Source organism: Lissotriton vulgaris, chromosome 7, assembly GCF_964263255.1.
Source record: "Lissotriton vulgaris chromosome 7, aLisVul1.2, whole genome shotgun sequence".
Classification (NCBI taxonomy): Eukaryota; Metazoa; Chordata; class Amphibia; order Caudata; family Salamandridae; genus Lissotriton; species Lissotriton vulgaris.
This window is the reverse complement of record NC_141695.1, coordinates 1,155,775,712-1,155,787,920: the sequence shown is the minus strand read 5'-3', so window position 1 is coordinate 1,155,787,920 and position 12,209 is coordinate 1,155,775,712. Positions and strand designations below refer to the sequence as shown.

Below are 12,209 nucleotides of genomic sequence, written 5' to 3'. Positions count from 1 at the left end.
TTCGGGTAGAATGAGTATGCCCCACTGCTTGAAGGTTTCTGTGTGCCCTAAGATATTGTTCATAGCCTCTTTCGAGCTCCAAGTGACCTTCATGGTTTCGTTTATTTGGCCCTGGCCCGGTGCAATAAATTCTATCGATATGATGTCTTGTGAGGTTATAACATTTGACAGGCCTATTGCTTCTATCAATTTAATGATGTTCCCACAATTTAGTATATCGCAGCTGCCTTTAGACTTGTACTCTGGGTAGAAAAGCGTAAAAGTTGGATCACCATGAGAAGGGGCCATTGTCGGCCTTGAATTTGGCTCTAACCTTTGAGCACAAAGCGTTTCATCTGTTCCTGTCAAGGGTCCTAATGTTGGCTCGTTCATTGATGTGTGAATAGGTGTATTAGGTGCCATATTCCGTGTACTGGGGCACTTTTGATTTTTGCCGCGGGCTATTGGTGCTTCGGCTCTTTTATCCTTCGCTGGTGTTGTAGAATTGCCCGGTTGATTTGATTTTGATGTGTGCTGCTGGTATGAGCCTGGTTCGATGAGTTGGTGCTGCCGACTGGGTTGATGGACCCGATGGAACTTTGACCCTCTGCATTCTGCAGAAAGAGCCATTAGAGTGATTGTAGTTGGCTCCATTTTCCTCCTGTATACCAGATGGCCCTTCGCTGCCCCTGCTATGTCCTTTTCTATTGCAGGTAGCAGAGTGCCAATCTTCTTTTGTTTGCTGCATTCCAGTAAGGTTAGTTGGTCCTCTGATTGTATTTTTGGCTCATCGGTTCTTTTTGAGTCGTAACACTCTGTAACTGCTGGTCGTCTAAAGGTGTTTAACATCGGGTAGAGGCTCAGGTCTTGTTTGCGCCTACCTATCTTATTGTGGCCTTTTCTCTTCCTTTGTCTTTTCCCCTTGCCCATCTGGTCTTCCATGCCTTGTTCAGTTGAGGATGGTAGAGTGGACTTTGCTTTGCCTGCAGTTGGGGATTTTTGTTGATCACTCATTGAGCTGCCAGCGGCCGATGAATCCTGGGGTGAAGGCTAGTCGTTTTCCTCTGGCCCTCGGGCCCCTGAGTTTGCTACCACTTTAGCTTTATTTCCAGGACTTAAGTCGCCGTCTCTATCTTTTGTAGGGAATAACTTTGTGTTTGTGATTTCTTTTAAGTCTACCAATAGTTTTTCCATCATCACTGGGAGCATGCTCAGTTTCTCGACTGTTGGTGAACAATCACATCCTTGCTGTGGGTGGTCTGCTGCCGCTTGGGCCCGTATAATCAAGCTGTTCAGATTTGTAATCTTGTTGTCTATTTTGACTACATACACAGCCAGTGTGTTCAGTAGGCTGATTTGTAAATCCATTTTGTTGGCTTGATAAGTCATTGCATCGGCTAACCTTTGTAAAATGTCCAGGGCTGTGGTCCATGCCTTCTCTTGCATGAAGTCCTCCTTTTTCTCCTCCATTGGAGAAGATGATGGCCGAGGGTGGCCAGGGGCCTCATTGCCGTATGAAAACAGCATTTTTTCCCATTCCTTTGACTCTAGAAAGGAAAGATCTCTCTCCACTGCGTGAACTTCCTCTGTGGATAGCGTGGGCAAAGACCCTCTTGGGGCGTTTTGTACCCATTGGGCAGATTCTATTCCTTCGTCCCCCAAAGGAGGTGAGTGCTCTCGTAGTGCAGATGGTATGAGGGCTAGGGTGACTTCTTCCTCCTCCTTCATTCTGGTTGGGCTGTCCTTTTTGGCAGGATTTGCTGGTAGTCCGTTATGATTGCTCAGTGTGTTCAGGCTGGCGTCGTGAGGGACAGTGTTGGTCACTGCAGGATCGCTCGTGTCACACTGTTAGATTCTATTAAGGGATCAATGTTGTTAAAGATAGAATTTGGTCTAGCGTCAGGAGTGGCTATAAAGTCACACCTGTGCACTAAGTGAGTTGGAGTGGTCTTTGTGTTTGGACTTCCCAAAGTCATAGCTGCGAGAACCCTTATATTACTCTGCGTGGATGAGTTACGGGCTCCGCCCACCTGTATTGGAATTGGCTCTTCAAATTTGCTGGTGACTAACATTTGGTTGATTTGAGATTTGCCTATCTCGTTGTTGCCGCCTGAGCTTCTCTTACTGATAGTTACTGTGGGGCTCAAAGTAATGGGTAGACCCACAATTTTCATATTGCTTGAAAAGACGACTGACCCAGCGTCTTTCAGGAAAGCAAATGTTGTTGTTATTTTTGGTTGGTTACTGAATGAGTTATGGTCTGGCACGTCTACTCCCTTCAAGAGTAGTTGGGTTGTGCTGACTGTACTGTTTCCAAAAACACTTGGCGACAGGTTTAGTATCTGGTCAGTGTCCAGGGTTGATGTCTCTGGTTTGCCTCTCCGTTTCTTTCCATTTTGTGGGGCTGTAGACCTCAACTTGCCTGATCTCATCTCAGTGGAGCAAGGTGGCAAGGTAGCAGAAAAGCGTGAGGAGTGAGGTTAAAGAGATTGAAATGAAGTTGAAAGAAAATTGAAATGGAATTCGCGGCTCCTTGCCTTGCACAAATTCACCCAGCACCTTTGAGATGACCACTCTCTCTTATTCTTTCTCTTTTTCTCTTTGCCTGTTAAAATGTCTTTGTTAATCCCTTTCACTTTTCTCTTTGCGTTATCATCCCAAACCCTGGTGTCCCAAACGCTGATGCAGATCTGCCTCTAGGCTGTCACTAGTGTGAACTCAGGTTGTGAATGGTGGCTGAGTTGAAGCGGGCCATAGCAGGTCTGCCTGTGGCACCCTGAAACACCCTGTAGCTGGCCACTCCGCTCCGGTGTGCTCTCTGATTGCCAGTACTGTTGTATAGTCGTCGCCGTCTCCGCCTCAAGTGGGCACCAGCTCCAGCTCCGAGGTAAACAGCAAGCACTCAGCGTCCGACCCCAGAAATGCAATGTGCAGATCAGGACCACAAACCAGGGACCTACAATGGGTAGCGGGGGTGAGAGTGAGCTTGGGGTGTTGAAGTAGTCAAAGCCCTGAAGTACTGATGTTCTGAAGTCCCGATGAGCTAAAAGGAGGTCAGCAAGGGGAGGCAAGGGGAAGCAGCCCGTAAAAACGGTAAAGCAGACCCTCAACTTCCCTTGGCTCCTTTGACCCCCCCCAGATATCAAATGTCAGATGGCAATTTACTAACTAAGCAAATCCCACAGGCCTTGTTGCTCACCAGCAGACACAGCTCCCCACGCAATGCTCACCTCGTGATTCCACCAGCTTTTCCCGGCACTCCCGCACTTTCACTGCGGACCTGGCTGCTCCCAGCTGGTAGTTTGTTCCTTGTTCCGTGGCAAGACCGTGACAAGACTGCAGCCCTGATTACACACCCGCCTGCGGGGGCCCAGCGGCGCCGGACCGGAGCTGCAACAAGAGCAGTAACAAGAACAGCAGGCACACCGGAAACCAGGCGGCTCAAAAGTCAAGCGGGCCGCGAGCAGCAACAGCAACAACTGCGGTGAGAGCAGCTACGGCAATAAGTGACTCCTCCTCATTCCTTGGCTACATACAATCATGCAAACTGTATGTATCTGCTGCAGGATTCAAACGGCTTACTAGTACGTGGTATGCGATCTGCGGTAGCCTTTCAGCAGCGTTTGTTTGTTTGCCACTTTTCCTGCTCGCTCGCCTGCTGAGCCAAGCCTCCACAAGTTCAAAGTGGCCAAGATCTAAGACCAGGAATTGGAATCAGTAACGGAAGGATACACTAACAGAGACACGAAATATATATTTTTCTTCCATCCAAGGACTAGTCAATTTTTGAAGGTACGCAGTATTAGTATTAATTTAAAGGGGAGGAATGTTATGATAAGGCCATTCACGGGTAGGAAGAAGTCTCAAATGTTTTGGATGATGCTATTTTGAGAATTGGTTTTAATGCAGATTATGATTTGTATTTTCCAACCATTTAGTGATTTATTAGGGGATATTGGTGAAGTAAATTGTTATATAGGCAGGTGCATGAATGTAAAAAACTGTTGTTAGTGTGGTATATAGGCAGGCCTCTACTTTATAAGATACTTGTATTTACAGTTATGGTGTAGATGAAGAAACTGAATACTAATTAAGTATTTGTCGAAGTAAGGTATTGGAGTACAGAATTCTTTATTATGTTCTTTTCTTTACAGCCCTGATGATGTCCCATGAGGGACGAAATGCATAGGCTGTGGAGTGTACGTTTAATAACACATTCTGTGAATGTCTTCTTGAAGAACTAATTGTGAATTAAAAGGAGAAAAAAAGTGAAAACAGCGTATACCAATAAAACACTGGATACAGAAAACAGGAAGCTTGCAGTGGAACTGGATTATTTATGGACTTCAATATTTGATTGTTGATTTCTGTAATTACAATGCACTCCTTCTGTTTCACTATTAATAATACTATGCTGGCACTGAAATCACAGTTGAGAGAGAAAATGTATCTATGCTCATGGATTGTGGTGGAGCCCATCATTGGGAAAGCCGTTCCTTGTATCACTCAGTTCACAGCCTCTAATTTATGCAACTTTTGACACAGACTCTGGCTGAGTGGTAACCAGATGGGTGCCATTCTGAAGCCTCAGGCTGAAGTGTGGGCCCATAGCCAAGGAACAGGAGGTGCAGATCTGTGTATTGGAACATTTCTTACTAAAAGGCACTGACAGAGCTGCAGAATGCCAGAGACTCTACCTCACTGGTGTGAAAGGCAGGGGAGTTCGCTTACAGCCTGGGCCAGCAGCCGCTGGCACGGTTCCAAGGTATAGGGCGGTGGCGTGAGTGGGAAGGACGGGAGGGAAGTGCGTATAAAAAATAAAATAACAAATCAAAACATACCTTTTTGCCTCTTCCTCGCCTTGTATAGCTGTGTCTCTCCTCCCTCACTTGGCCTCAACAGGAAGCACACCCAGGCTCCCAGTCAGCCAAACACAACGCTGCCTTAGCAGCACTGTAATTGGTCTGAGCACCATGTTTCGGTGCTCAGACGCTAAGTGGGAGCCAGGGCATGTTCACAATGCAGGCTGTACTGCAACCTGCATGGAGAACATGCGAAGGGCACAAGAAGGTTTTGAGTGGCCCGAGAGGGCCGGCCAAGCAAACATTGCGAACTTAGGAGAGTCCTACTACTCCTCCCCTGCTTCCACTCGCTCACTCAAAGCTGCGTTAGTTTGGGGAAAATAAAATGATAATAACTCGAGTTATTATCATTTTATTTTCCCTTTGTTTCACTGCAAAAAAAAAGCAGTGGGCAATGCTCCTCCGCCTTTGCGGAGGGGCCCCCACTGGCCTGGGCTGCCATGTGTAGAGGAGAGTACGGCCTACCCTGAATAGTATGTGGGGATTGGCTTCACTAGAGCTAGTGCAAATGCACCCTCACAGCAGCGTTTGTGACTCCAGGGAGAAGGCATACTGGGAAAAATCTTAAGAAGAGAGGAAGTTAACAGCAGGCAGCTGAGCCACCTAGGCACTGCTAGTGGTGTGGTCTGAATCATGACAATGTATCACACCCAAAAATGAGGTTGAAGAACTTCCAAAAGCTGAACATGTGGATCCTCTGACATCAGTTGGAGCTATAATTAAAGGGCAGTAAGAGATGATGGAGGCGCTGGACCCGAGTTAAAAACAAATTGGATAAGGTGGAAAAGACTTCTATGGTGAAGGAGGCATGCATAGTCAAAATGGAGGCCTCTATGACTGAATTTGGCACAAAGGCTCATCAGACGTGAGGTTGAATGTGGTAGGGCTCTAAGTGAGAGGTTTATGGAGCAGTGAGAAGTCTGACGTCAATTCTCTGGTGCATAGTGGAGCTTGGACACTCAGTTGGAGACACTAGAGAACCTGAAATGCTGTGATATTAGGGTGTTGGAATATCCAGTGTTTGACTCTCTGACCTCTGTGGCAGAAGTGATGGTGTTGTTCTCTGGACATCTGTCACTTCCTGATGGTGCTGGTGGAAGCCTGCTGGTAGTCAGAGCACACTGAAGGATTAGACTCTCAGGAATACTGAAATATGACCCTCCCAAAGCAGCATTTACAAGTGAATGTTCTCTTTTTCCTGATTACTGCTGAACGACACAGACAGGAGAAGGGAACTTCTGTTGGTTCCAAAGGAGTTTCTAACTCTTAGTATTTCCTCTTCTGGTTGCTGTCCAGTCAGACGCCATGTAATGAGGCAGGGTACAACATGTGACTTTAAGCATGGGGACGGAGGGAGATCCTATCATGAAGAAGCTAATAATGGAGTGAATTAATGGAACAAATTTGTTTGCTCACTGCTAGATTGCTCTGCTTGGACCATTGGACTTGGGTGGAGAGGAGTTTCTCAGGAATATTCCTTGAGAAGACCCAAGGTACTACTCCCAAATTGTCCCCTGTGCCTGTGTTTTTCCTGGTTGTACCTTGTTGTCTACATTATTCCAAGGGTCCTCTCTTCTCTTCATTACTTTCCCTATATGGAGTTCGTTGTTTGTGTATTTTATGAGGTGCTATTATGTACGAAAATTGTCACTCATATTTCTGAGATGCAGTTTCACACATTTAATTGCATGGTAGGAATTACTGTATATGATTATTCTGTGTGTTGATCCTAATAAAGCGAATAAAGCTAAAGACCATGGATTAAGGGAGAAGGATTTGTTAAATTGATATCTTACATTTCCTCAGAATACTAATGCCAGAACATGAGGAATATTATTTTCGACTTTCTTCTTCCAAAAACTGTGATAAATGTATATGCCCTTCCTTCAGTCGCCCAGATTGTTTGCAAAACAGATGATGGACAGTGTAGCATGAGCAAACTGTAGGCTTTGGATGAACCCACACACCTTGCAGCGCATCTCTACCACCACTTGCTAGAATTTAGTTTGTTCATATATGTCTTCGGTGATAGTCTGGCTGGGGTTGAAGGAGAGGGTAGTGTTGATTAATTGAATCTCCCTCTGCTTATCAGCATACTTTCTCTCAGCAAACTGCACAGCTTCGTGAACACTGTGAAAAGCCAGCTGCTCTGGGTCTTTTTCAGAATCACACTTGATGAAGTAGCCACCCTCTTGAAGGGAACGTCTCACTGAAGGATTGCAATTGGCAAGGAATACATGCACATCAATGTTGTTATAGTCATTGTAGATCTCCTTTAGCATAAAGAGGCCAACTGTGTCTATGAACTGCATGGCTCCGCAGTCAATGATCAGGGAATGCATGCCAATCTTTGGCATGGGGATCTCAACTGAATTCTTCTGGTGTCTGCTGGATGATTTTGTGGCAATATATTTGGAGAAGAAACCACAATCAGTGGATTTGGCAACTGCCTCCTGATCTTTTCTGGCCTTTCGTTGCAATACCGCAATGTCTAAAGGGTTCACCTTTGTCTTCTCGTAGAGCATACTCTTGAAATAGGCCTTGTTGGCATAATACAGGGAAGCATCAAAACGAAAGATTTTGATATTTGGAATGTCTATGAGCTCTTTGTAAGTGAACTGGTCCTCATAGATCTCAGTGTCACTTACTTTAGCCAAGAGGGTAGCTCTGGGTCTCTGGGTGCGGAAGATGACGCAGAGTATGGAGAAACAAACCGCCACCAGCAGACCAATTTCAGTGGAAATAAGAGAAGAGGCAAGCATGCTGACCCACCAAATGACAGTGTCAATTTTGCTGAGACGCCACATGTTTGGTGTGTCTGCAAACTTTTTCAGGGCCCCCCTGAGATTTGCAATTGTGATGACACCTAAGATGCAATACTGCAAGGAGTAGAAGAGTGGGGCAATGGCCAATAGTGTTAGCAAAAGAACCAGGGCAGTGACCAAACCAGTGATTTGAGTCTTGGCTCCTGTTGATTCTCTAAGAAGTGTTTTAGCCAATGCTGCAGAGCATGCAAAAGAGTGGAAGAAAGATGGGATGAAGTTGCACATGCCTATAGCTAACATCTCCTGATTTGCCCTGGTAGGGTATCCATGCTTTTTGCCGAACATCTCAGCCAACGAGACCGACATTGCAAAGCTGATGACAGCTATGGGAAAAGCATCTGAAGCTAAGCTGGGAATGAGACTAACATCTGCTGCCTTGGGTGGCAGGAAGCCTGTGGGGATCTTCCCACAGATTGAAGAATTGTATTTTCCCTTGAAGTTAAGGTAGTGGGAAAACAGTGTGGCTACAACAAGGATCAAAAACTCCACAGGGAATGGAACCTTCATTTTGCTTTTGAATCGGTCATTGATCTCCTTAACAGGTACGATGACAGCCAATGCAACAATGCTGGTAATGAGGTCACAAACATTTGTCTTTTTAATGTATGTGAAGATGTCAATCCAGGTGAGTACAAGGGCCCCTGCTCCATCATGGCTTGGAATTTTCAGTCCAAAGAGATATTTCACTTGGGACGTGAGGATTGTCAGGGAAGATCCTGTCACAAATCCGCTCAGCAGTGGCTCAGACAAATACACAGCTATGAAGCCCAGTTGGAACATCCAAAATAGGATCTAAAAATACAAAGGTAATTATGTTAAACTTTTAACAGCTGTGCAAAAATAGACAAAAGACGTTTTTAAAAAAAGCATTACAGGTGTAAGAAGCACAAATAAATTACAAGTATATATACAATACATTCTATAGCAAGGGCCTGCCACCATCCCCGTGCTGAGCGCAGCCATAGGTCATGCACATTGAAGAATGGCCTCCTGCAGGGGCTTTTGCACAGGGCCTCATTGGAGATGACATTTAACATGCCAGGAGTGATATAATATGTGAGTTGATAAGTAGTGCATGGCAGGGGAGCAAGTTCTATTTAGATCAGTAAAGAACAACTAGTGAATTCCAGTGGTTATTGATTTGTAAACATTCGTTTTTATGTTATTTCAATTCCTACCTAAATTGCATTCTAACCTATTTTTTTTAATATATGGTGTTATAGTTAGGATCGCCAGGTATAGGAATACTATGCATTTTTGCATGTTAATCCCTTCGCGCCCATTTGAGGAATCCCCACTGACTTTGCAAACCTGTAGATTTTTGTAGAGTGACAGAGGAAGCAAAGTTTCATGGTGATTTGCGAAGGGGTTGCATAGAAAAAAGGGGGGCCCAAACACATTTTTCCACTAATGCATTTTTCACAGACATACTGTATCTCGTATAGCACAAAAACGGGCAGTCAGATTTTGATTAAATTTGGCAGTAGTAGAGATTATGGTGTACAGATGAATTGTTTTGGCATTACAGGTAAAATCATTTAAGGGTAGTAAGATCTGTGACCATGGCACTTTTATGAAATTTCTCTAAATTCCACAAACCTAACTTGGCACAAGTCGATGAAAAGTCATTAGCTGATTAGATAATGACTACCTTTACTAAATTTTAAGGCAACCATGTTATTTCAAAGCCACCATGCTTGTGTTCTGGTTTAGGGCCTTAGATATAGGCGTTAAGATTATGTTTTTTCGCAACCTATTGCCACTTTAGTAAAGTGATAATAGATGGGAAAAATAATGATAAGTTTCTATATATTTTAAAAAAATATTTACTGAGTATCGTGATCCTACCTAGGAAGAACCCCAGCACTTGAAAAATATATATATATATATATCTTAAAAAATTGCAAACACATTGTAATACACTATAGTTTACAAATATAGAGTAGTACAAAGTATTTACAATTTTTAACATATTTAATTTTCTAAATAAAAAAGTGTATAGAGTACTGCGCAAATACAGAATAAATACTGCATAATTACTGCACAACTTAAAATAATTAAAAAAGAAACATTTCCCAAAAAATATGGGACTTACTAAGTAATAGCACGGTACTCCGTAAAGTACTATACGTACATTTCCTAACCTATTACCATGTTAATAAAGTGGAAATAGGTATGGAACAACAATAAAATCTACTACTTACCAATATCTAAGGCCCGAACATAGAACACAGCCAAAGTGTAGCAAAAACAATATGGCTGCCTTTCGATTTCCTAAAGACAGGCATCACCCAATTATATACTGGCTTATCATTGCTATCAAATATGGTATACCTTGAAGTTACCACAGATACCATGGCCCAAAATATGACTAAGGCCTGCTGAGTTATTGCATTGTGGTACACTTCCCTCATGCATGTCAAATTTGCATAGCAATGCAAGGCCAACACAGCTCAGTCCGCCACTCTACTGTACGCCACTAGACTATACACAACTTCACTCTATGGTATTCCAGTATACGCCACTCTTGTGTACAGCACTTCACTCTACATCCCTTCACTCAACGCCACTCAACTAAACATTATTCCACTCTACGCCACTTCACTGTACACAACTCCACTCTATGCTTTTACATTGTATGCAACAACACAGTACTCCAGTCCACTCTGTGCTATTTAAGTGTATGCAACTCCACTCATTGCCACTCTGGTCTGCGACGATCCACTGTACGCCACTTCACTGTATGCTATCTCACACTCATGGCTCCGGAAGTCACGTGGTGTGAGAGGGCAGAGAGCGGAGAGCACCTAGTGCCGCAGGAATCACTGGAGCTGCAGAAATCACTGGAGCCGTTTCTGCGGTGTTTGGACCACGGACAAGGACAAGGACCACCGGCGTAGAGCAGCAGAGCAAAGCTGGGCACGGGAACTGTGGAGGTACGGGCGGAGCAGAGATGGAGAGGGGCTGTGTGCGGTTGAGGCAGTTACAGCTGTGTTTGAGAGTGGCTGCAGGTGATCGTGAGCGGTAAAAAGCTAGCTGGTCACTCGCCAAAGCCGTCCGCTAGATGCAGAATTGCCCCTTCGCTCCCCCCCTCCCCTTTACGTCTTTAGTCCTGGCTTCACCAAAAGATGCTGCTCAGCCCTTAGCCCATGCCTAACACTCAGTCCTCAGCCCGTGATAACTACTGGTGCAAGGGAGCCTGATGCTGAGGCTGAGATAAGTCTTGCTCATGATAGAAGGTGCACTAAGGGGGCTGCGCAAAATAAAATAACATGTGCCACTCATTGCCAGGGTTAAGTCAGAGTTAAAGGAGCTAAAGAACAGAGCTAAGGAACAGCACAGCATTGCAGCATTGCAGCACAAAGCAGCACAAAATACTAAGTAGCATTTGCATTGCATTGCATTTACATAATTTGATTCCGCTGCTTTGCCTTGCCTGAGGGGGCCCAAGAGACCATGTTGCTGGACCAGGGGCAGGAGGCGCCAACATATGTGAATAACAAGGACCCTCTGGCAAATAAAATCTTCTAGGACAAGGTAAAAAACAATGTGGGTATCATCCTAGACAGTAAGAGTCGCTATAGGTGAATGAAGAATGTGTTATTCAGAAATTATATACATAAAGTGTCAAGCAAGTAAGGGCAGTACAAAATGTTCTGTTTTATTTAAAATTTAACAAATACAAACACAGTGTTCAGTCAAGGTAAAACAATAAATTTTTGAGAAAAAAAATATACAATACAGAAACATTTGGTTAAAACAATATCTTTCTATGATCAAATGATTAACAGTGTGGCAAAGCTTAGTATAATTCGACGCGCGTTTCGGCGTGTGGAGACGCCTTCGTCAGGAAATCAGCAGGAGGCGCCAACGCCAGTTCCCCATTGCATCACATTGCACTGTGGGCCTGCCCATGCCCGTCAGGGGCCAGAAGAGGCTGGGCAGTGCTTACCCTCTTTCCATGTTGCCAGAAAAATCATCGTTGCAGGGATTTTTGACAGCTACCGCTACCAATTTGAAGATTAAGGTAGGGAGGCGGTGGTCCCTATAATCACACCAACCTATATCCTATATCCATTCTATTGTGGCATTGTCGAGACACCGCTAAGAAAGTTAAAAACTTAACTCTGGGAGATCTGCATAGATAAATAAATAAATAAGGGCAACAATGATTAAAAGGAAGAACCCCAAGGAGAAGCAAGGAACTGATCATGTTGGTACCTTAGATGCCTTTCTAACAAGAATGAATCTGTTTTTGGTGCATGAAATTGAACACACGGAGAGAAGGCTTTCCTTGGACACCTTGATCATGCAAAAGCGCTCTTCCTTAGGACAAGGGCATTTAGCTACTGCCGCTGATCAATTGAACCCGAGCCAACTTGTAGGTGATTCTGGCACTGTTGGAGATTTGACTGTTGATCCATCTTTACCACCTAATAACATCATACATGGAGACCCCAATATTACCCACAAGCAATTAACAACCGACCAAGTGGGAATAAATCAACCAGATTCAAACGCTAAAAAGAGAAAAGGGGTTGGT

General features: G+C 44.3%; 1 protein-coding gene across 1 annotated transcript in view; it reads right to left on the bottom strand.

Annotated features, from left to right (window-relative positions):
* Nucleotides 1-6,835: 6,835 nt before the first annotated feature.
* Nucleotides 6,836-12,209, bottom strand: part of LOC147703075 (sulfate transporter-like) — a 306,504-nt gene continuing 301,130 nt past the window's right edge. Inside the window, exon 4 of the mRNA XM_086931611.1 lies at nt 6,836-8,458. Within this exon, the coding sequence (XP_086787737.1) occupies nt 6,836-8,458 (1,623 nt within the window). The remainder of the gene's footprint in view (nt 8,459-12,209) is intronic.